Source organism: Petaurus breviceps, unplaced genomic scaffold, assembly GCF_028583685.1.
Source record: "Petaurus breviceps papuanus isolate PSGF00001 unplaced genomic scaffold, PetGlider_PUasm1.0 186, whole genome shotgun sequence".
Classification (NCBI taxonomy): Eukaryota; Metazoa; Chordata; class Mammalia; order Diprotodontia; family Petauridae; genus Petaurus; species Petaurus breviceps.
The window spans coordinates 15062920-15084804 of record NW_027185798.1 but is presented as its reverse complement, the minus strand read 5'-3'; the positions used below and the strand labels follow the sequence as shown (position 1 = coordinate 15084804).

The window sequence follows — 21885 nt, the reverse complement described above, 5'->3', positions numbered from 1 at the left end:
AGGGACTGTCTTTTGCCTCATTTTGTGCCCCAGGTGCTGGGGGATACGCTGGCACATAGTAAGCATTTAATACCTGTTTATTGACTATCCCTCCAAACTGTCTGTCTAAGGGTAGAAGGGCTGCCTTGAGAGGTAGTGGCACCCCGATTGGGGGAGGCCGTGGAGGGCAGGCCGGATGGATGGGGATCACTTGGCAGGACTTGGAAAGAGTGTCTGGGGAGCCCTGCCGGCCTCTGCAGTGTTGCCCAGCTGGCACCGTGTGGGACCGTGAGCTCCAGCTGGGATCGCTGCGCCCCCTGGTGGCCAGAGGAGGCATTTCTGCAGGCCACAGGCTCTTGCCCTTAACCAAGATGGCCCACCCAGAGTCCGCGTGGCCCTCCCCCTCCCCCGGGGCTCCTCCTCCTCCTCCCAAGCCCATAAAGCGGCCGGCCTCCCGGCGGGCTGCTGAGCAGGAACCATGGCCGTGGGGCTCTGGGTGGCGTGGGCAGTTGCCCTATGCGGCCCGGCGCTGGCCCTGCAGGGAGGGATGCTCTACCCCCAGGACACCCCGAGCCGGGAGCGCAAGGACCTCGGAGGCCTCTGGGACTTCCGAGCCGACTTCTCCGAGGACAGGAACCAGGGCTTTCGGGAGCGGTGGTACCAGAGACCCCTGCGAGAGGTGAACCCTCATCCGGCCCTGGGGACCCGGGCGGGGGACGATGCCAGGGCAGGGAATCCCACCCCCCTGCTCCCCTTCCTCCGCCCCTCGGGGGAGATGCCCCGGGGAAGCCTGAGGCTCCCTGGCTTTGGGGGCCCGGGCTGTGCCTAGTTTTGGGCGAGGATGCCCCTCTCCAGCGAGGACCCTGCCCCAGCTGGGCTCAGGCCCTTCTAGCTCTGCACAGACCGTGCCACGCTCCCCCGTGGCCCCGGTGTGGCTTCTGGTGGGACCGTCTCTTAACTGGGGAGCTCGCTGTCCCTCTGAACGGGGAGTCCCAGGGCTTGAGTTCGAATTCGGCCCAGCTCTGACCATCTCTGTGACCTGGAACTTAGTTTCCTCCCCATAAAAATAGGGAGTTGAAGCAAGGTGGAGTCAGAAGCCCCTTTGATCTCCAGATCGATGATTCCGCGACCCTCCTTCTGGGGAAGGCTGAGAGCACTGCCTGGGAAAGATGGACCAGAGTTAGATACATTGTTTCCCAACAGGATATTCCCTAGAATATCCAAAGGCCCGGGTAGAACGCGGAGGGTCCCGCGCCCTGGGGAGGGACTGAGCGCCCATCGCCGTCCCGCCCTTTCCTCCGGGATCTGCTCCCTCACCCTCCTCCATCCCAGTCCCCTGTAAAAAGCCCTCCCTCCTCTGGCAGCATGGGCCCACCCAGAGAAGCCAAAAGATCCCAAGTTCTAATTCTGCCAGGGCTTCTGGCTCTCAGTTTGTCCTCTTTGAAGTGGACTTCTTTATCTCTAAGAGCCTTAGAGATTTGAGTTGTGAGGGCAGGGTGCTTGAGGAGGCAGATATGACTGAGAAGAAGGAAGGAAGAAAGGGGAAGTGGGACAAGAGAGCACAAGGCTGCAGGCAAATATGGGATGAAAGTGGAGGGGGCTGAGGAGCCCAGAAAAAGGAGAGGGGCTGGACTTCGGGCTCCTAGGAGCCCATTATTCCCTTCCTCAGAGGACATGGAACCATAGAGAGCCTTAGAACATAAGAGCCAGGATGAGCCTTAGGGGTTATCTAAGCCCATTTCACAGATCAGTAGGAGTTGTAACTAGGTCTCCCAGCATTTTCAAAGGGAGGGAGTTGAAGCCCAGAGCCACTTGTCAAGGTCTGCCCAGTGGGCCCTCTAGAACCCAGTGCAGCCAGCGCTCAAGGAGATGGTGTGTGCCTGGTCATGTGCACCTCTTCCCCATCTGCGGTACTTTTAGCACACTCACTATCTTGAGTGAGACTTCTTTCCACTTGCCCTAGCTGAGGAAGACAGGGAGGGCATATATGTCTGCTGGGGGAGGGGATATGGGTCCTGCTTCCTGATTCAGTCCTCCCATTTTATCGCTCATTATTTCCAGAGATCCTGTATCTGCTCTCTCTCTGCATGGAGAGAGAGTCAGTCAGTAAACATTTATTAAGGGCCTACTATGCGCCAGGCAGCCATCAGAGAACTACTCGATATTGGGTCTGGAAAGGACTTTTAAAATCTCCTTCCAATTTCTCTTAAAAGAAGAGGCGGCAGGGGCCGCTAGGGGGCACAGTGAATAGAGCACCGGCCCTGGAATCAGGAGGACCTGGGTTCAGATACAGCCTCAGACCTTGGGCAAGTCACTTAACCCCAATTGCCCTCCAAAAAGCAAAAAAAAAATAAAAACCTGGAATCCCAATTAAGCCCTGGGGGGAAAGTGGTTTTCCTAGGGTCACACAGTTAGCATTCTAGGGATAGGACTAGACCCCAGAGCTCCTGAACCCCCTAGTCCAAGACTCTGACTGATTCAAGCCTCTAAGTCAATCTGCAGGATCTAATAAGTCTGTTGGCCCGTAAGGAGCCAAGACTCTGGCCCTGCTCCCTTTGCCTTGGAGGGCTTAGGGATTTCCCAGATACTAATAATAGCAAGTGCTATTTGATGTAGCCGGCATCCTGAAAGTCTTAGTTCAGCTTTAAGCTTTAATGGCTTAAATTTTTTTCAATCCAATAAATATTTATCAAATACTTATTACATGCCAGGTACCATGCTGCTCACTGGAGACAAAGAATTTTAAATTCAATTACTTATTAAAGGTTAAAACTACACTAAGACTTTTGGGACATATTTATTACATTAGAGTCTTGGACTTTTTAGACTTTTGGGACATATTTATTACATTAGAGTCTTGGACTTTTTAGACTTTTGGGACATATATTAGAATCATCTTAGACTCTACTTAGACTTTGGGGACATATATTATTTTGGAGTCTTGGGCTCTATATTTAGGCATTTAGGACATATATATAATATTTGAGACTACATTTAGACTTTGGGGGCATATATATATATATAGTAGTTTTGGACTCTATATTTAGACTTTGGCAACATATATATTATACTGTATGCCCACAGAAGTGTGACTTGCCCAGAGTCACACAGCTATTAAGAACATGAGGCAGAATTCAGATCTTGGCCTTCCTATCTCCAAACCAGTGCTCAGTCCACTACACAAACCCTCCTGGCCTTTAACTCAGCCAAGAATCGCTCCTCTTTGGCTTCTGTCTGGCGAGGCCTGGTTTCAGCCAGGTAGAACTGACTCCTTCCCCTTGGGGCTGCATTCCATCCCATCATTATCTCCCCTTACTACCTGCCCATGCCTCCCATCTTATCTCCCTTTACTTTGTTCCTCTGCTGGCGCTGGCTCCAGATGCCAACATCCAAACCAAAGAACGGGCCGATGTCACACAGCCATGTCCAAGAGCTGATAAGGACTTGGTGGTCCTGACTTCAATCCCACAGTCAGACCATGACCAGCTGCGCTGGAATCCTGGCTTCTTAAAGAGGATGGAAGATCCTGACTTGAAGCCATCTGCCTCCAGGCACACTTGCCTTATCTCAGTTGATCCCTCAAGCATTTCTAGAGAAAGGTTCTCCAGGCTTCATGGAAGGAGCCTTATGGGCAGGGCAGGTGTGGGTTCCCCCTGTGAACCTGGGATGACCCAGACTGAGAGTGGCCCTGGGTTACCCTAGAAAATGGAGGGGGATTTAGAGGTCATCCAGTTCAGGGGGTTTTACCTGGGGGTCCATGAACTTTTAAAATATTTTGAAAACTAGATTTCAATGTAATTGGTTGCAGTTTTATTTTATGCTTCTCAGAAGAGGCTCTGCCTTGTTAGTTTCCTCAGATTGCTGCCACAGAAGCCCATGGCACAACAAAGGTTCAGAAGCTCTCATCTAACCCTAACTCCACCATTTAGAAAGGGCCTAGGTGACTTGTCACCAAGGTAGCACACAGTGGAGGGATTTGAATCCAGATCCTTTGACTGTCAATTCAGCGGTCGTTCTTAGTCCCAGGCTCCTCCTGAGACAGAGTCACCCCCATCTCTTCTTCCTTTCTGCCTCCTGACAGTCGGGACCTGTACTAGACATGCCCGTCCCCGCCAGCTTTAACGACATGGGCCAGGACCGAAAGCTTCATGACTTCATCGGCTGGGTGTGGTATGAACGGCAAGTTCTGGTGCCTCAGAGATGGACCCAGGACCAGGGCACCAGGGTGATGCTAAGAATTAACAGTGCCCACTACTACGCAATTGTGGTCAGTACTAGGGTCATGGTTAAGGGAGCGAGGGTTTGTGGGGGATAACTGGGGGAGAGCACACACTAGGGGTGCGTGTGTCTGTGTGTCTTTCTGTCCCAGTCCTGACGCCTTCTGGCTGACTGACCCTAAACACCCTGCTCTGTTCCAGGGTGGCCAACACCAGTCTGGTGTGCCACCCGCAGACGGCACTGCCCGCAGGCAGGAGTAGGAGGGGCCAGCTTTGGCCTTCAAGCCCACTGCTTGTCTTTTAGCCCCTGTCCTCTCCAGGGCCTGGGGCTGCCTGGCCTGGCATCCCCCATTCTGTGCTCTGGGCTTCTCCCTCCCAACAGAACCATACTGCTCTGGGTCCTGTCCTCTCAGGGCCCTGCTCTGAGCTCAGACTCTCCCAGGGCCCTTTGTCAGAACATTGACTCTTCTCTCCTGAGTCACCCTCCCAGGCCCACCTTCCCCTTAAAGAGTCACTTGAATATGAGAAACCTAGGGGAAGAAGCCCTGGGTAGAAGTATCTATCATCGCTCCTTAAATTCCCAGACAGTGCTGGTTGCTGTTCATTGATAGTTTTTACTTTTATACCCTCTTAATTTCCAAATATGTCCCTTCCTTCTCCTACCCTGAGAGTCATCCCTTGTAAGAAAGGATCAGGGGGCAGCCAGGTGGCTCAGCGAGTAACAGCACCGGCTCCAGTGTCAGGATGACCTGGATCGAATCCCGGGCTCCGACACTCAGCACCACACCCAGAAACACCTGGCCATGTAACCTTGAGCAAGTAGAAAGGATCAGAAAGAGGAAGGGGAAAAGCCAGTTCAGCAAAACTGACCTATCAGCCGAGGCTGGCTGTGTATGCAGGGCTCACACCCAGAGCCTCCCACCTCTGCAACGAAGGGAAGGAAATGCATTCTCACATCCTTTCTTTGGGGTCAAGCTTGGTCATTAGGAGGAGACAACGTTCAGATTTGATTGGGGGAAGGGGTCATTTTTTCCATTTATATTGTTGGAGTTCTTGTATACAGAGAGGCAGCTGGGTGGCTCCGTGCAGTGTTGTCCTGCAATCAGCAAGACGTGCGTTCGAATCCAGCCTCAGACAGTCTAGCTGTGTGACCCTGGACAGGTCACTTGACCTCTGTTTGTCTTAATCCACTAGAGAAGGAAATGGCCAACCACTCCACCGCCTTTGCCAAGAAGACCCCTCGGGTGGTACTTCTGGGCACGCGGACACGCTCTTGTTGGCATCGTTTTCCTGGCTCTGCTCCTTCTGTTTGCCTCAGTTTACCTAAGTTTTCTTGGGTCCCATTTCTCGTGACCCAGTAACATTCACGTGTCACCATTAGTCATTCTTCAGTCAGTAAGGTGAAGCAGCCAAGACCAGGCGTGTGTCTGTGTGTGTGTGTCTCTGTGTGTGTGTGTGAATGTGTCTGTGTATGTGTCTGTGTCAGTGTGCATCTGTGTGTCTGTGTGAGTGTGTGTATCTGTGTCAGTGTGCGTCTGTGTGTGTGAATGTCTCTGTGTGTCTCTGTGTGTGTCCGTGTAAGTGTGTGTGTGTCTGTGTGTCTGTGTGTGAATGTCTCTGCCTGTGTGTGTGTGTCTGTGTGTGTCTCTGTAAGTGTGTGTGTGTTCATGTGAGTGTGTGTGTCTGTGTGTGAGTGTGCGGTGTGCACATCTCTGACTCCCTGTGCAGGCATGTGCAGATTAGTGCCCCCTGTCGTCCCCACCCTCACTCACCTCTGCTCGCTGCCTGGCTGTTTGCAGTGGGTGAATGGGGTCCACGTGGCCGAGCATGAGGGGGGCCACCTCCCCTTTGAGGCCGACATCAGCAAGCTGGTGCAGTACAGTTCTGGGGAGCTGAGTCGTATCACCATCGCCATCAACAACACCCTGACGCCCCACACGCTGCCGCCGGGCATCATCGAGCACAAGACCGACACCTCCCGGTGAGCAGAGCCCTCTTCCCCTGCCCCAAGGTTGGCCAGAGCCTTCGCAGAGTCCCAGCTCCAGAGCTGGAAGGGACCCCATAGAGTCAGACCCCCTCATTTGACACATGAGGAAACTGAGGCCCAGGAAGGTTAGATGTATGAGGGTCCTAAATCCAGGACCCTTTAGACAACCTCATTTCACAGATGAGGAAACTGAGGCAAACAGAGTGAAGTGACTTGCCCAGGGTCACCCAGCTGCTAAGTGTCTAAGGCCAGATTTGAACTCAGGAAGATGAATATGCCAGACTCTGTGCACTGTGGTGCCCCTGCCAGCCCCAGGCAGTAAACCTTAGAGCCCCTGTTGTCCGGCTCCAGGGCCAGCCCTTTTCCCCCTGAGCCAAGCCTAACAGGGAGAGTTGAGCTAGGCTCGCTGCTGGAGGGGAAGGGTTGAAAGCACTCCTTTCCTTTCCCCCAAACCAGGTATCCCAAGCATTATTTTACTCAGAAAACAGAGTTTGACTTCTTCAACTATGCTGGGCTGCACCGCTCGGTCTTCCTCTACACCACCCCCATCTCCTACATCGATGATATCACCATCACCACTGACATAGACCAGGGCACAGGTGAGGGGGAGAGGAAGGGCTCCAATCCACCCACAGCCCCTGGGCATGATGCAGGGGACTGCCACTTGTTCCAAGACATCCCTAGGGGCCATCCCCTGCTGCCTCTACACCCCCTCCAGGACTCCCTGAAGTCTGACTTAGGACCACAGAACGTGTGAGTCAGATGACATCTCGGCAATCAGGGAGCTGAGGCCTTGACCATGGTCCTCCTGAGCTCTCCAGGTCCCCTGATGCCCAGGGAGGTTCTTTCTCCTGTACCCATATGCCACCCACTTAAATCCCAGCTGCTGCTTGCAGAGCCCACGCCTGGGATTTCTCCTGGGTCTCTCTCTTGGGGGGCTGCTCTCACGTCTCTGATGTATGTTGGTCTCTTCCAGGGCTGGTGAACTACGAGATTGCAGTAAAAAGCAATGAGAACTTTGACGTGGAGCTACTTCTCCGGGACAAGGAAGGGAGAGTGGTGGCCAAGGGAATGGGGGTCCGAGGTCAGCTAGAGGTCCCCAACGCCCAGCTCTGGTGGCCTTATCTGATGCATGAGCAGCCTGCCTACCTGTATTCGCTTGAGGTAACATCTCTGCCCTAGGCATCCCATCCCCGGGCTCCATTTGGAGGCCCAATTAGAGGCCTTGGTAGGAAAGGAGGCCCTCAGGGAAATATCCTCCACCAATAATTCCCAGCAGCGGAGGCCTCCAATGACAGCTCAGCTTTATGTCTCAAAAAGAATCTTCCTCCCAACAAGATCTAAGAAATGCTCAGAATCCCTGTCCCCAGAGGTGGAGAGTGAGGAGGCCCTGGGAGGGTGATAACCAGGGGCTGGTCCATAAGTTCAGAGGGGGAGGTCATTCAATCCAACTTACTTTATTTTCAGGGTTTTTTCATTATAAATCTACTTCCACTTCTTCCCACCTGCCCTTCCAGAACCATTGTGGGGGAAAAAGGCAGATTCCAAAAACTATGGCTTAATCTCCGTCCAGAAGTGGCTAGCCTGTTTCATCTTGCAGACCTCTTGTTAAACAGATGAGGAAATTAAGGCGTAGAGATGGCCCTGATTGCCCTAAATCAGTGGGCAGAACACTGGGCCTGAAATCAGGAAGACCTGAGTTCAAATGTGACCTTCAAGATTTACTAGCTGTATGACCCTGGGCAAGTCACTTAACCTCTGCCTCTATTTCCCCAACCATAAAATGGGGATAATAACAATTCCTACCTTGCAGGGTTATTGTGAGGATCATGAGATACTGTTTATAAAGCATTTAGCACAGTGCTTGGGACATAGTAGGTACTTTATAAATGTTTACTCCCTCTTGCTCCAAGTAGAAATAGATCCCTACATGCCACATGGCAGCTTAGAAAAGTACAAATTAGGGGCGGCTAGGTGGCGCAGTGAGTAGAGCACTGGACCTGGAGTCAGGAGGACCTGAGTTCAAATCTCACCTCAGACACTTAACACTTACTAGCCTTGTGACTTTGGGCAAGTCACTTAATCCCAGTTGTCCTACCTTCTCCCCTCCAAAAAGCAACAAAAAATAAAAATAGAAAACTACAAATTAACATTATTATATTATATTTTTATTTATTTGGTTAAACATTTCCCAGTAACATTTTGTCTATTTCTGGAGCCACTGGGGAGGGGCCCTGGGCCTCCTTTGACACCTCTGCTCTAGATCAAATATTGTCACCTCCAGCTCTTTCATTTAAAGGCTGAGGAAACTTGAGGCCTCCAAAGGTTAAGTGACTTGCCCAAGGTAACACAGCTAGCAGAAATTGAACCCAGGCCTCTCCTGACTTGGAGGCCAATCAGCTTTCCAGCCCACCATATTACCTGTCAACCTCTTTACCCACTCCAGCCCTGAGATGGCTCATTCCTAACTCTTCAGAAACCAGAAGAGGGTCAGAATGGACATGGGGAGACTACCATTGTCGATTCCTTTGAATCTTGGTGGGGAGGTCCCCAGCATCTAGGGTCTTCCTCATTTAATTTTTACTGATTCCTTTGGGTCCAGGTCCCTGGTGTCTGAGCACAGACCACACCCTCTACCTGCCCTTACATCCCTGCAGGCTTGGCTTCTCTTTGTAGCCGATCTCTCTGCCTGGGAGAGGCCCCCCCATGACCCTTGTGTCCTGTGCTTTGGGAATGGCAGGTGACCCTAGTGGTACAGACAGGAGCCGGGATTGTGTCTGACGTCTACACCCTTCCTGTGGGCATCCGCACCGTGAAGGTCTCACGTAACCAGTTTCTCATCAATGGAAAACCCTTCTATTTCCAAGGGGTCAACAAGCATGAAGATGCGGATGTAAGAGACAGGCTGAGGGGTAGGGGCACAGACAGGGGCGTGTGGGGAGATCAGCCTGAAAGCAAAGGCATCAGCCCAACCAGCCAGCATTACTAGTAGTACCCTGCACGATGCTGGGCCCAGGGGCAGCAAGACAAAAAAGCAAACCCAGAGCAACAGACCAGTCCCCGACTCAAGGAGCTTACCTTTCCTGAGGGGCTATCACTTGCATCCAGGTCACTAGCGGATAAGAGAGTCAAGGGGGCCAAGGGGGGATCAGAGATCAGAACCGGAGGAGGGTGGAGGGAGAAGAGGGAAGACCTCATCATGGTGGTGGTGCCTGAGCTGAGCCTGAAAAAACATGATGAAAAGCAGACAAGAAGGATGGCATGCCAGGCATGGGGACCAGCTTCTTCAAAGGCATGGTGGTGGGAGATTCTCAGGTTTGGGGAACAGCTCACGGTCTAGCTCAGCTGGAGAACGGCACGTGGTAGGGAGTAATGTGGAATAGGTTGTAAGGGTCGGTAGGAGGTGGAAGGCCTTGAAATCCAGGCCAGTGAGGCGGGACTGGATCCCATTCCAGGGAGGAAGCCTCAGAAGATTTTTTGGGCAGGCCTAATTACCCTGTCAGTCCCCTACTCAATAAACACCCCTGGGATAAAATCCAAATTCCTGCTTTACGTTTGGAGACCTCCACAGCCTGACTCCGGGACACATTTCCAGACTTACCCTGTACAACTTCTCTTCACATACTCATTTTCTCCAATCTTTGCATCCCGTGTCACACATGATGGGAGCTTAATAAATGCTGGTAGAGTGATGGATTAGAGGGAGACTGGAGGCTAGGAGGCCATTAGAGGAGCCCAGCTGAGTTAGGACGATGGCCATGTGAACACAAAGGACAGCAGAGGGCCCAACGCTTCCCCTTGGGGGCTGGAGCAAAGCACAGAGAGAAGATGCTGCGTGGGTACACCTCTCGACCACCCTTTAATGCCGTATGTGCAGCCAGTGCCGTCTCTGGGATCAGGGCTGGGTGGGGTACTGAGGGAAATGCAGGCGACACCCAAGCGCCTCTCTGCACGTCCCCCACCCCATGGAAAAGGAAGGCACGCTTGCTTTAACCTCCTCTTCCCCATCATCTTCCTCCCCAGATCCGTGGGAAGGGATTCGACTGGGCTCTGGTGATGAAGGATTTCAACCTGCTGAGGTGGCTGGGGGCTAACTCCTTCCGTACAAGCCACTACCCCTATGCTGAGGAGGTAATGCAGCTCTGTGACCGCTACGGCATCGTGGTCATCGACGAGTGTCCAGGCGTGGGGATCAAGACGCCGTGAGTCTCCTCCTCCTGAGTCCCCCGCTGCAGAGGGATGGGCGCAGCTGCATTGGGGGGGGGGGCAGGGGACCCCTGCAGCTTCCTAGCTATGTGACAGGAGATGTCACCTTGCCTCAGTTTCCTCCTCTGTAAAATGAGGGAGCTGAACTCAGAGACCTCTGAGGTGCCTGTAATGAGCTCCTTCCAAGCTTCTGATTACAAGCATGGTGTACTCCATTTATTCAGTTACAAATTAAGGCAAAGCATTCACATAAAATCAAAATACAGCATTCACCATGTATATCTCAGTCACTTAGGAAGTCCTCAATTCAGTCACAAAGTACCAAGGTCAAAGTACTCCACCACTGGGTAGGACATTTATTTAGTCATCACAAAGTCTTCTCTCTACTCAGTTGGAGATTAGCTTCTGATCCTAAACAAAGTACATTCATTTGGGCGTGGAAAGCACAAAGGCCATGCACCCCTAGGTTATAATTAGGTTACAGTATCATCCTGGCATTCAGTACCCAAGGAGAGGTCTTTTCTTCATCTTGACCTGAGGCAAGTTCTCAGCAGATTCTGTTCCTGGAGAGACAAAGCTTAACAAAGCCACCACAACATTCATGCACATTGCAGCAATTCACCCTGTGAAAAATCAACCTATGCCCAACAAGGTCTGAGGCCTCAATCAACAAACGACTCTGACAGAGTGACACCAAACAGACAGACAAATTGGGGGCACCACAGTCATGCCTCCTCAGTTCTCAGAAGTCCTGGGCAGCTCCGCCTGGCAGTTCTATCTCTCAGCAACTCTGGCCCCCAGCAATTCTCTCTCTCTTTCTGCCTCCACGATGCTGCTCCCAAAAGTTCTTCTGGCCTCTCAGCTTGGGCCTCTCCCTTCCCCATACACGGCACCAGCTCCTCTAGTCACGTCGATAAGTCCATCCAACTTGTGGAATTCACAAGCTCTGGGTCTTAACACTTAACCTGAAAACCAGGCCAATACAAGGGGATCTTTAAATTCCATTACTATTATAGTGCCCTGAGTGACCAGGATGCAGGCAGGGTCAGTACTGACTCCCTTCCTCTTTCCCACAGGGAGAACTTTGGGAACGTCTCTCTGAGCCACCACTTAGAGGTGATGGAAGAGATGATCCGGAGGGACAAGAATCATCCAGCTGTGGTCATGTGGTCTGTGGCCAACGAGCCCGCTTCCTGGCTGGAACCTGCTGCCTACTATTTCAAGTGAGGACCCTCTGTGGAGGCAGGGTTAGAGATGGGGTGGGTGGTCTTGAGGATGTACATGGAGGGAAGCACCTAGAGTGAGCCCATGACTACAGAAAAGCATGTTGACGTCCAGGGGATTCCAGTCCACCAATCTCTGTGGAGACAAGGAAAGGACAAAAGCTTGCCCTCGAGAAGTTACCAATCTACCAGGACCTGACTTCCACATGCCTTCCCCTTCTGGGTACAGAGAAGCACAGGCTTTGCACCCAGATTGAATGGAGATAGCCAGGAAAGCCGAGAAGGGAAAGGGATCCTAGGCCAGCGTGCTCAGGGTGGCCCAACACCATGGGTGACCTTGGGAGGCAGCTGGATGTGCATCCAAGGGGCAGAATTGGGGAGTTGAGAAGATTCGGGTTCAAATCCCACTGATGACATTCCCAAGCTGTGTGACCGTGGGCAAGTCTCTTAACCTGCCAGTGCCTCAATGACCTCTTCTGTAAAATGAGTTAATAGTAATACCCACCTCCTCAGGGTTATGTAAAGATCAAGTGAGTTAACATAGAGAAAGTGCTTTTCAAACCTTAAAGTGATGTATAAATACTAGCTGTCATTGGGGCCAGTCACACCCTCCTGGGTCTCTTTCCTCAGTTATAAGATATGGGACTTAGACCACATGGCCTCCAAGGTCCCTCCCAGTTCTAGAACTACGACCCTATACTTTAAATGTCAGCCCTCATATGGTCTAATGACCTCAGCTTATATTATTTTTGAGTTTTAATTTTAATTGATAACTTTTAAAATATTTGAAATTTTTAAATTAACTTTAAAAATTTTAATACTACCTTTCTTTTCTAATATCCTTCCTAGACAGCCATACTTAGATGAAGGTTCTTAAACTTTTATGTGTTGTGCCCCCCTTTAAGCAGTCTGGAGAAGCCTGTGGACCCCTCCTCAGAATCACATTTTTAAATTGTGTATTTATTTATTTGTCATCATTTACTATTTGCAGATTTTTAAAAACATTTTTATTTTTAAATAAAATACAAAGGAAACCAATTATACCAAAGTGCAGTTGTAAAAAAAAAATTTTTTTAAGTTCTGGGTCCCAGGTTAAGAATCCCTCCCTGCCTTACTGGAAATTGGAAAAGAAAGAAACAAACATTTTAGCAAAACTAACCAAGCCACCCCCCAAGTCCAGCACTGCAAGCAGTATTCTATATCCATGGTCCCCTGTCCATCTATAAAGGAGGGAGGGAAGTGCCTTCCCATCTCTTCTTTAGGACCAGTCTGGGTCATTACCATTTCCCAGGTAACTCCCTCATTTTACCAGAAGAAACAGGCCCAGAAAAGGAAATTATGTGCGAATGTTGTAGCTGCTTTAGGCAAACTGTGGGTTAGATACATCTTGTTTTTTGTGGGGGGAGAAACCAGTGAGCCACAAAGCCTGGCCTCCTGGCTATCGACGCCAAATGGGCAGATCCGCTAAGCCTCCGAAGGGAGGGCTTCCTTCCTTCCCTCAGCAGTGAGGCCAGCCACCCTCAGCCTGAGCCAGCAGTCTTGAGGGTCTGTGACCGGGCTGACCGCTCAGCCAACCTCAGGCCTTTCTCTGGCCCACTCAGCCACCTACAGAGATTCTCCCCTCTCCTCCTCAGGACTCTGTCCTTTGGGGAAAACCAAGGGCAGGTTGGAGGAGGGCGAAGGCATGCTACAATTTCCCCAGAATAGAAACTTTAAAACTTCAGAAGAGCAGTGTTAGGGTGTGGTGAGGAAGGAACTTACACTGACCAGCTGTAGCCCCTTAACCTCTGTTTGCCTCAGTTTCTCCAACTGTAAAAATGAGGATCATAACAGCACCTCCCTCCCTGTACTGTGAGGGCCAAATGAGATGATTTCTGTAAAGTGCTGAGAATTGCCTGGCACATAGTAGGTGTTCAGTAAATGCATTATTTCTTTCTTTCCTCATAAAAAGGTTTCCCTTTCTTTGCAGAGGTGGGAGACTATGGGTGTGGATTACAGCATACACTATCAGACTCAGCAGATACATTGGTTAATTCATAGGATCAAGGCTTCCAAGGGAGAAGGGGAGTGAAGTGAGGCAGAATCCTGGAGAGCAGGATTTTAGAGAGGAGAGAATTGAGATCCACAGAGGGCAAGGGCCCGGCCTTGGAGAGGCTGGATCAGAACCCAGGTTCTTGGCTCCAGAGCCAGCCCCATGCCCCTTGGCTTTGGTTTTATTCCTCGTTACAAAGGTCTTAGGGGAGGAATACATTTGGAAATTAATGGTATGGAAAAACAAAAGCTATTGGTAAAATCTAAGATAAACTAGGGAGAGAGAAGAAGGAAGAAAGGAAAGAAGGGAGGAAGGGAGGGAGGAAGGAAGGAAGGAAGGAAGGAAGGAAGGAAGGAAGGAAGGAAGGAAGGAAGGAAGGAAGGAAGGAAGGAAGGAGCGAGCAGGGAGCCCAAGTCATGAGGAGGAGTCAGGGCAGCAATGGTGACAGCTGCTAACTGCCCATCCATCACCACTAGGTGAGCTGAAATCGTGGCAAGGTCAGCAGCCCAAAGTCTGTTGTGCCTCTAGCCAGTGGTGACCTCTCCCCACTGAGCCTCCGTTTCCTCCCATCATTATAAAGATATCATTTGATCCTCACAATAACTATGGGAAGTAGGAGCTATTATCCCCATTTTACAGATGAGAAAACTGAAGCAAAGGTTGAGTGACTTGCCCAGGGTCACACAGCTAGTAGGTGACTGAGGTTGGATTTGAACTCAGATCTTCTGATTTCAGGCCCAGCTGTTTTGCTGACCTAGATGATCGCTAAAGACCCCTTCTAGGACCAACACTTCATAGTCAGTAGGGAGACATATAGGAGGCTTGAGTACAGTCACAGTAGGCAGGGAGGGTGCATGGCACAAGGGGGGGCAGGTTGACTGGGAAAAGGTCACTGGCCTTTACAGCAGGCAGCTTTAAGCAGAGATCACCAAGTCATGGACAGGTATTTTGAACAACTGAGAATCAGCTTTTTCCCAGCCCCCAGCCTACTGTGGGTCGCCCATTCTGAGCTGCCTCCATAAGCAGCAGCTTCTGCTGTAGGGAATTAGAAGACCCTGTGCTCCCCCCTCCCCACCCTGTCCCACTAGGACCTCAGGAGGCAGGCCTTTCCCCACCCCTGGGAGCAGATGCAGGGACCAGTGACTCCCCTGGGGGAAGCAGGTAGGGGAGCAGGGCCCAACAGCCCTGCCCATTCTGATGGACCACCATGTGTCTTCTGCCACCATAGGACCGTGATAGCCTACACCAAAGACCTGGACCCCACCCGACCCGTGACCTTTGTGTCCAACTCCCAGGCTGACATAGACCAGGGGGTAAGTGCTGGGATGGCTTCTTTTCTCCTACTTGCCCGCTTTTGCTTGGTAGCATTAGCTAAAACCTGACTGCCAACGTTGGTCTGCCCCGGGGGCAAAACAGAAGAGACCCCACCCAAGGGAGGCCCAGGGAACAGCTCTGGTCCTTCCGCTCTAGTCTGCCCAATGCCCCAAGGGGAGGTGGCAGGACCTGATGGCAAGAACCTAAGCTGGGCGCCGGGCATGTGGCCAGCGAGCTCCTATGCTGAGTCCGTTCATAGAATGTGACAGCCGAGGGGGCTAAATCACCCACAACCTCCTAGCCTATCCCTTCATTTCCAGAGGAGGAAGCCGACCCCATCAGTGGCTGGCCCTTGTCACACAGCTGTCTAGTGACAAACACAGCTGGTCCTCGGGGGGGTCTCATGCCTAACACACAGTTCACCAGTATTTCATACCCTCACTGCTGCCCGCCATCTTTAAAACCAGGGGTGAGGAAAATGTTCCCTGGCCCAGCCCACATTGTTGTTCAGTCCTGTCCGACTTTGTGACCCCATTGGGGGTTTTCTTGGCAGGGATGCTGGAGTGGCTAGCCATTGCCTTCTCCCACCCTACCTACAAAACAGCATTTTTGGAGAAGGGAAGGGAAGCATCCCTGCTTTATTGGTACTGTCCTCATAAGAGGTCACCCAAGTTAGGAGTGGATCACATGTCTTCTTGAGATCGTACAGAAAACGCCTTCTTCCACGTGTCTCTGCTCTTCTCCTTCCTGAGCCCTTCCAGGCCCTTCTCTTCCCATGGGTCCAAGCCGGCCCTCCGAACCTCACCTCATTCCAAAGGCACTTGGATCTTCAGCTGTAGTGACCCCCACATACAGAGCTGCCCTAAACCATTCCCACCTCCTACATTGTGCGTGTGGCCTGAGAGTTCAGGGAACAGCAATCCTTGGGGGAACAGACCACATCAGGGCGAACACGGGTTGGGAGATGAGCATTTTTATTAGACATGAAAATTGTTCTTGGTGGAGAATCACACAGCAAAGCTGCGCCTCCCAGTACTGTGGCACCATTTCAGCTCACTTCTTTTTCCCTTTTGCCCACCCCCCAAAGAGTCCCCTTCCATTCACTAGTGAATCAGTCCCCCAGCTCAGAAAGCTCACCACCAAACTGCCAAGTGGAAGTGTCTGGGGGCAGGGTCCCTAGGGGAGAAAATACTGCCAGTGAAATTGGGCCTGAACCCCTCCTAAGTCCTTCCATCCCCTACCCCCAGTATTCTCTTCTGTCTCCCGGCCTCTCCCCTCCCTCCCCCCATTGGCCAGCTAGATGGGCAGAACAAGCAAAGCCTATTTCAGCCCTCTATTGATCCTATCTCCTGCCCACCAGGAGCAGGGCAGTCTCTGGAGACAGAGTTGGGGGGAGGGGGGAATCCCCTTGGCTCAACTCACATGGCCAAACTGTCAGCACTTCTATGTTGAGGGATGGCCTTATCTTGAAAGGAAAAATTAAAAGTATCAGTCACTCTGAACCCACCTCACACTTTGGGGGTTTGAAAGCAATGTTGGTTTTTTGTGTTTTAGAAGTGGGTGTCCCTGTCATCTGGGCTGGAAGGGCTCAGTCCCATTGCTGACTGGCCTGCCCACCACAGCTTTGACCCCCCCCCCTTAAAGACCCGCCAGCCCCCTCGTGGGCTTCCCTGGTAGCTGGGATTCCGGGTGTGCCCCATCGCGCCCAGCTAAAAGTGAGTTTTCCATTTTCTCTTAGGCGCCATATGTGGATGTGATCTGTGTAAACAACTACTTCTCCTGGTACCACGATTTTGGGCACCTCGAAGTGATTCAGCTGCAGGTCAACACCACATTTGAGAACTGGTATAAATTATACCAGAAGCCAATTATCCAAAGCGAGTATGGAGCAGACACCATTCCTGGGCTTCACCATGTGAGTGGTGGGCTCAGTGGCAGACACCATGCCAAACTCCTTCTTCTTGGGGCGAGGGTTAGTGGCCAGCCAGCTTCCGTTCTCCATCCCATTTCCAGTGGTGTTTGTGGTGCTAGGGAAGCCACTCTGGGGTCCAAGTTACATTTCATCTCTTATGGGAGCCAATGAGTTTGATCCCATCTCCTCTGGGGCTGGATTCTCCTCTCCCTCTCTCAGGGACCTTGTGCAAGGGCCAGGGAATTCTTCACTTGGCTACAAATGCAGGCCTGGAGTTCTCCCTTTGGACACCCTTAGGACTGAATGGTGTATTCCCTTCTTTCTAAGCTCAGTCTGGCCCTGCTAAAACAGGGCATACACTAACAGATGCACGGAGATCTTTTTCCGATGAGATTTTTTAAAAATGCTTCTCATGTTCATATGTACCATGTGCACACCTGTTTACCAAGCTCTGTAAATGTGTGATGATGTGCATCCCAGCACCCCATCGCAGTGTCCATGGACCCCCAGAGAGGCACTGTTCCAGGAACGAAAGCCTATTCTCCCTCGTGGATGGTGAGGAATGTCTTAGCCTTTCTTCATGGACCCCTTCTCAGAATGTTTTAAAATGCATGGGTCCATGGGATTGCAGAAGACACCAACAGTTAGTATAAAGGTCTAATTCTTGTCCCATCTAAGTTCACAGAGGCCTCCCCCAAGATCTTGGGGCCCATGGACCTGAGATTAAGAATTCCCTGCTCTCCACACACTCTCCTAGCGTCATCCACCCCATCCAGTGGGGAAGAAAAGAAATGGTGATGTAGAAAATGCAGTACTCTAAAAATTCTCCCTAAACTCCGACCCACGTTACCACATGCAACTCCACTGAATGATCCAGCTAGATTTTGTTCCTAATATTAGGATAAGGGCCCAACCTGTGATTTTATTGTCTTAGGGAATTTCCCTCTACCTTCTTTGTAACACTGGATTAGGGGGGTGTTGTGTGTGTGCGTGTGCATGTGTATGTGTGTGCTTGTGTGTGTGTGTGTGTGTGTGATGCACATCTTCAACCTTCGTTCCTCCTGGCTCTGATACATACTTCCTCTCTAACCCTTCTCTGCTCCAAGGTGATCTTTGCTACTAGGTCAGGACACCTGGTAGTTACTCTCTCTGGTTGGACAAATCATGGCCTTTGCTCTCTGAAAATGTACTTGTTGGATCTCCTCTGTGGAAGCATCTGAGACACCATGGGGGGGATGGGGTTGCCTCTTGCAGCCAGCCTCACCTCCAACTCCCTTAGCTGCCAGGAAGCCAAGAGTGTTAGGATCCTGGAATTCCAGCCTTCCTCTTAACAAATGCACCTGACTCAGTTCACCATCAGGCCTAAGAGGTGATAACGGGCAGGAGTACAGTCTTGGGAAACTCCAGCGACCTTGAAAACCATCTGTGTCTGTGTTAGAGCAGGCTGGCTGTTTTATGGAGGACCACCACCTTCCCTGGTCTGCTTCCTGACACAGCTGTCTTCGCTCTTTGGTTGTACCACGTGTCCAGCAAATACCCGGGCAACAAACACCCTATACAAACTTATTGGGAGTTAACTAGCCTGTTCTTCTAGAGTCAGTCAATCCATGTTCTTGGCTGTATAAGCTGAACACGGCGCCAACACAGAAGGGCAGTCCGAAGTTCAGATGCGCTCAGGTCTGCCAATCATGATGCTTGCATGAGCCGCTTCTTAAATTCTAACACACAAAATTGTCAGGTTGCTCCGTTTGGACCTTCTTTGTGCCCTCACACACCCACTGAGCAGAGCCAGCAAACAAAAGGAAGCCTTGGGGGTGAGGCACAGCCACTGAACAAGACTCTCAATGGACAGCTCACCATGAGAGCAGAGACCTGGCCACCAAGACCTGGCCAGCTCTCACCAATGACATTCCCTCCTCCCCTCTCTAACATTCAGGACCCTCCTCTGATGTTTAGCCCACCACGGGGGCAGAGGCCTGGCCAACTCTCACCAGTGACATACTCTCCTCCCCTCTCTCCTCCACATTCAGGACCCTCCCCCTTGGCCCACCACGGGGGCAGAGGCTTGAACACTGAGGACTGGCCAGCCCTCACCAGTGACATTCCCTCCTCCCCTCTCCTCTCCAACATTCAGGACCCTCCCTTGATGTTCAGCGAAGAATACCAGACGTCTATGCTGCAGCAGTACCACCTGGCTCTGGACCAAAAACGCAGAGACTATGTGATCGGAGAGCTCATCTGGAATTTTGCCGATTTCATGACGGAACAATGTGAGTGGCCTTGTCAATCTTCTGCAATCACTACTTTTCCTTAGTCACAAACACTGCTACCAAGTCATGGGAGGGAGACACATTAGCCCAAGTGGAACCTGCTAGGAAAACCTGAGAATCTGAGGTACTTTAACCGAACTCAAAAAATATTTCAGGGTAGAAAAGCTGGTATTAGAATCAGTCTTACAGTGATGGTAGTGTGAGTCACTCACTACTAAACTCCGCTGTCATTTAACTTCTTTTCTGAACACATCCATCGTCCTGAGGGTTTAACAGAGAAGCTGATCGATCCCATTCATCTTCTTCTCCCTTTTTGGTGTGAGGTGGGTGGAACATAAGAGAAATGAGCCAGAGTAGCCTAGAATAGCGTTCTTTCTATTACAAGCTTTTTTGGGGGGTGGGAAGGAATGCAGGGGGGCTCTAATCACCCAGAATGATAAATTTGCTCTACTACCGTGAGGCAGTTTATTTTGATAAGGAAACTCCCTTTCCTAATGCAAATCCTGTTCTTCAAAATCTACTCTTGGAGTTGCCTAGGACACAGAGAGCTAAGTGACTTGTCCAGGGTCACACAGCCAGTATATATGTAACCGGCAGAACTTGAACCCAGATCATCTGGATTCCTTGGCCAACTATCCTTTAGGTTGCACTGTTCCTCTGCGGTCTGAGATACACTAACTTTCAACACAGTGTTGAAAAATACTCAGTCCATGTTTCCAAAGCTTTATTTGAAGGGACAGTCACCTGTTTGACAGAGGTATGGTTTCAAAGAAATTCCTCATTTTCAGCTAAACAAGAGAAAACGGGGGTATGTGCCTGTGAATATATATCTGTATCTGATTTTATTTTGTTGGGGGGGGGGTTCCTAGCAAAGGTATAAAACTGTCGTTTTGGTTAAGTCCTCGAGGAAAGTCAAACTGTTTCCCAATTCCTGTAATGTTTCCAGACGCCCAAAGATGCTGTGATATGTTGTGAACTAGGTTGGAAGAGGAGGCCACGGTGGTTACGACACATTGTAAAGATTAAAGCTTAGCTAAATAACAAAAGGGCAAGGAGAGCAAAGGAAGGGCAGACAAAGAGAGCCAGAAACTGCTGTCTGACCAGGCCTAAGCGGCTTCAGGGTCAGTCAGGAGTCCCCGACCTTTTCACGGAGAGCAGCTGGTTTTCATCTGACCAGATTCTCAATCCCACGCTCTGTCAGGTGTGTGATCAGGGGCAGCTTTACAGTGAGTTCACAGTGAGAACCCTGGGGTGGTGCCCAGAGGAGTGCCAACCACTAAGGGCTCAATTTGCAGTTTCTGCTCAAGGGGCGAGATTAGAATGGTCTACTCTAGTGCTGGTCTGGGCATACTACCATAACTAATCCTTAAGTCGGCCTCAACACCACCTGACTTCGTCCTACTGGTACTATAAGGCGTTGTTTCGTGTCTATAAGGTGTTTCATGACCATTTCTTTTTAAATCTGGTCTTCTGAACTTAACTCTCCCTACCCAGTTCAGTTCCATGTCTGGTGAGTTAGGATCTAGTCCACTCATATGCAACAATGGAGAAGATCAGCAAAGGTCCTTCACTGTGCTTTTTGTCTCATTTTCAGCACCACTAAGAGTGATCGGGAATAAGAAGGGAATTTTCACCCGACAGCGACAACCCAAAGGTTCAGCATTCCTTCTGAGGGAACGATACTGGAAGATCGCCAATGAAACCATGTATCCTCACTTAGCAGTGACTCCACAGTATTTGAAAAACCATTTTGTTTACTCCCTTGTCTAATGGACAAGAACTGTTTCTGTGGACCAGGGAAGAAACCTACCAGGGTGGGGGCAAGTGTTTGATTTGCAAGGGACTCCGGGATGCCCTAGCAGAAAGAAAAAGATGTTTCCAGGATTATCAGCTGTACCTCCCGGTGAGGGGTGGGAAGATGTGGAGTTTTTTTTAAATAATGTTCTGCAAGATGGGATACCGTCAAGAGACCTTTTTCCAAAAAGGAATGGAAGTTTTAAGAACTGGCTATCTGTAAGTGGGAGGACCTGCATGAAAAAATATGGCTGAAAAGAATTTGAAACCAGCTTGACAGATAAATGTGCCTTGTTCTCACATCCTGTGTGTTTCAGTAACCACACAGTAGTAATGGTATGTTGTCACAAAGTTGTATGTTTTCCCCACCACCACCCCGCACTAACCCTGAACACAGAGGTAGTGTCCAGGTCCACCCTGGACGCCACTGGACCAGCCAGGATGAAATAAATAAGAATTTTAAAATGACACGGAGACGGTGGTTTTTGACCAAGCTTCACGAGGACCAACATCCTACACATTACAATGAAGGGTAACTGACTTTACATTGTTTTTACTGAGGTTCACAGCTTCAGCTTCTTTATAAAATCTGTTCTAAGTCGAGGCCTCCGTGAGTCTTCACTTCTTCCCTTTCTGCCCCCTTGGAAGCCAACAATAAAGAGAGTTTTCCATTATACATCACTCTTCCTCACAACAACCCTGTGATATAGGTAGTGCGATTGCCCTTATCTTCTTTTTGCATATTAGGAAAATGAGGGTTGGGAAGGTAGGAAGTGATGAGTCCCCCAGGTATGGAACCATAGATTTACAACTAGAAGGCCACTGAGTCCAATCTCATTTTATAAATGAGGAAACTGAGGTCCCGAGAGGATGTGACTGGCCTAGCAAATGTCTGAGGTAGGATGTGAACTTGGGCCTTCCCCACTCTGAATTCCACTCTCTCATCCACTA

At 50.5% G+C, this 21885-nt stretch overlaps 2 protein-coding genes across 3 annotated transcripts in view; both read left to right on the top strand.

Moving 5' to 3' along the window:
• Nucleotides 1–21885, top strand: part of CHCHD2 (coiled-coil-helix-coiled-coil-helix domain containing 2) — a 421648-nt gene that overhangs the window by 305884 nt on the left and 93879 nt on the right. The gene's annotated exons all lie outside the window — the stretch shown is intronic.
• GUSB (glucuronidase beta) lies at nt 427–21011 on the top strand. Of its 2 annotated transcripts, XM_069089560.1 has the most exons (12): nt 427–658; nt 4061–4246; nt 5996–6177; nt 6640–6782; nt 7160–7347; nt 8924–9076; nt 10207–10385; nt 11466–11612; nt 14873–14957; nt 16697–16873; nt 19005–19140; nt 20735–21011. In XM_069089560.1, exons 1-12 carry the CDS (start codon nt 458–460, stop codon nt 20908–20910), a joined length of 1953 nt encoding a protein of 650 aa, XP_068945661.1. In that variant the 5' UTR covers nt 427–457; the 3' UTR covers nt 20911–21011. The 2 variants fall into 2 exon arrangements, with proteins under 2 accessions (XP_068945661.1, XP_068945663.1); XM_069089562.1 differs by lacking the exon at nt 16697–16873.

Excerpts from the sequence above, each read along its gene's own strand:
- GUSB (XM_069089560.1), top strand. The coding sequence starts at position 458 with ATGGCCGTGGGGCTCTGGGTGGCGTGGGCAGTTGCCCTATGCGGCCCG. Across the intron at positions 659-4,060 it reads ACCAGAGACCCCTGCGAGAG|TCGGGACCTGTACTAGACAT; the intron begins GTGAACCCTCAT and ends GCCTCCTGACAG. Across the intron at positions 10,386-11,465 it reads GGCGTGGGGATCAAGACGCC|GGAGAACTTTGGGAACGTCT; the intron begins GTGAGTCTCCTC and ends TCTTTCCCACAG.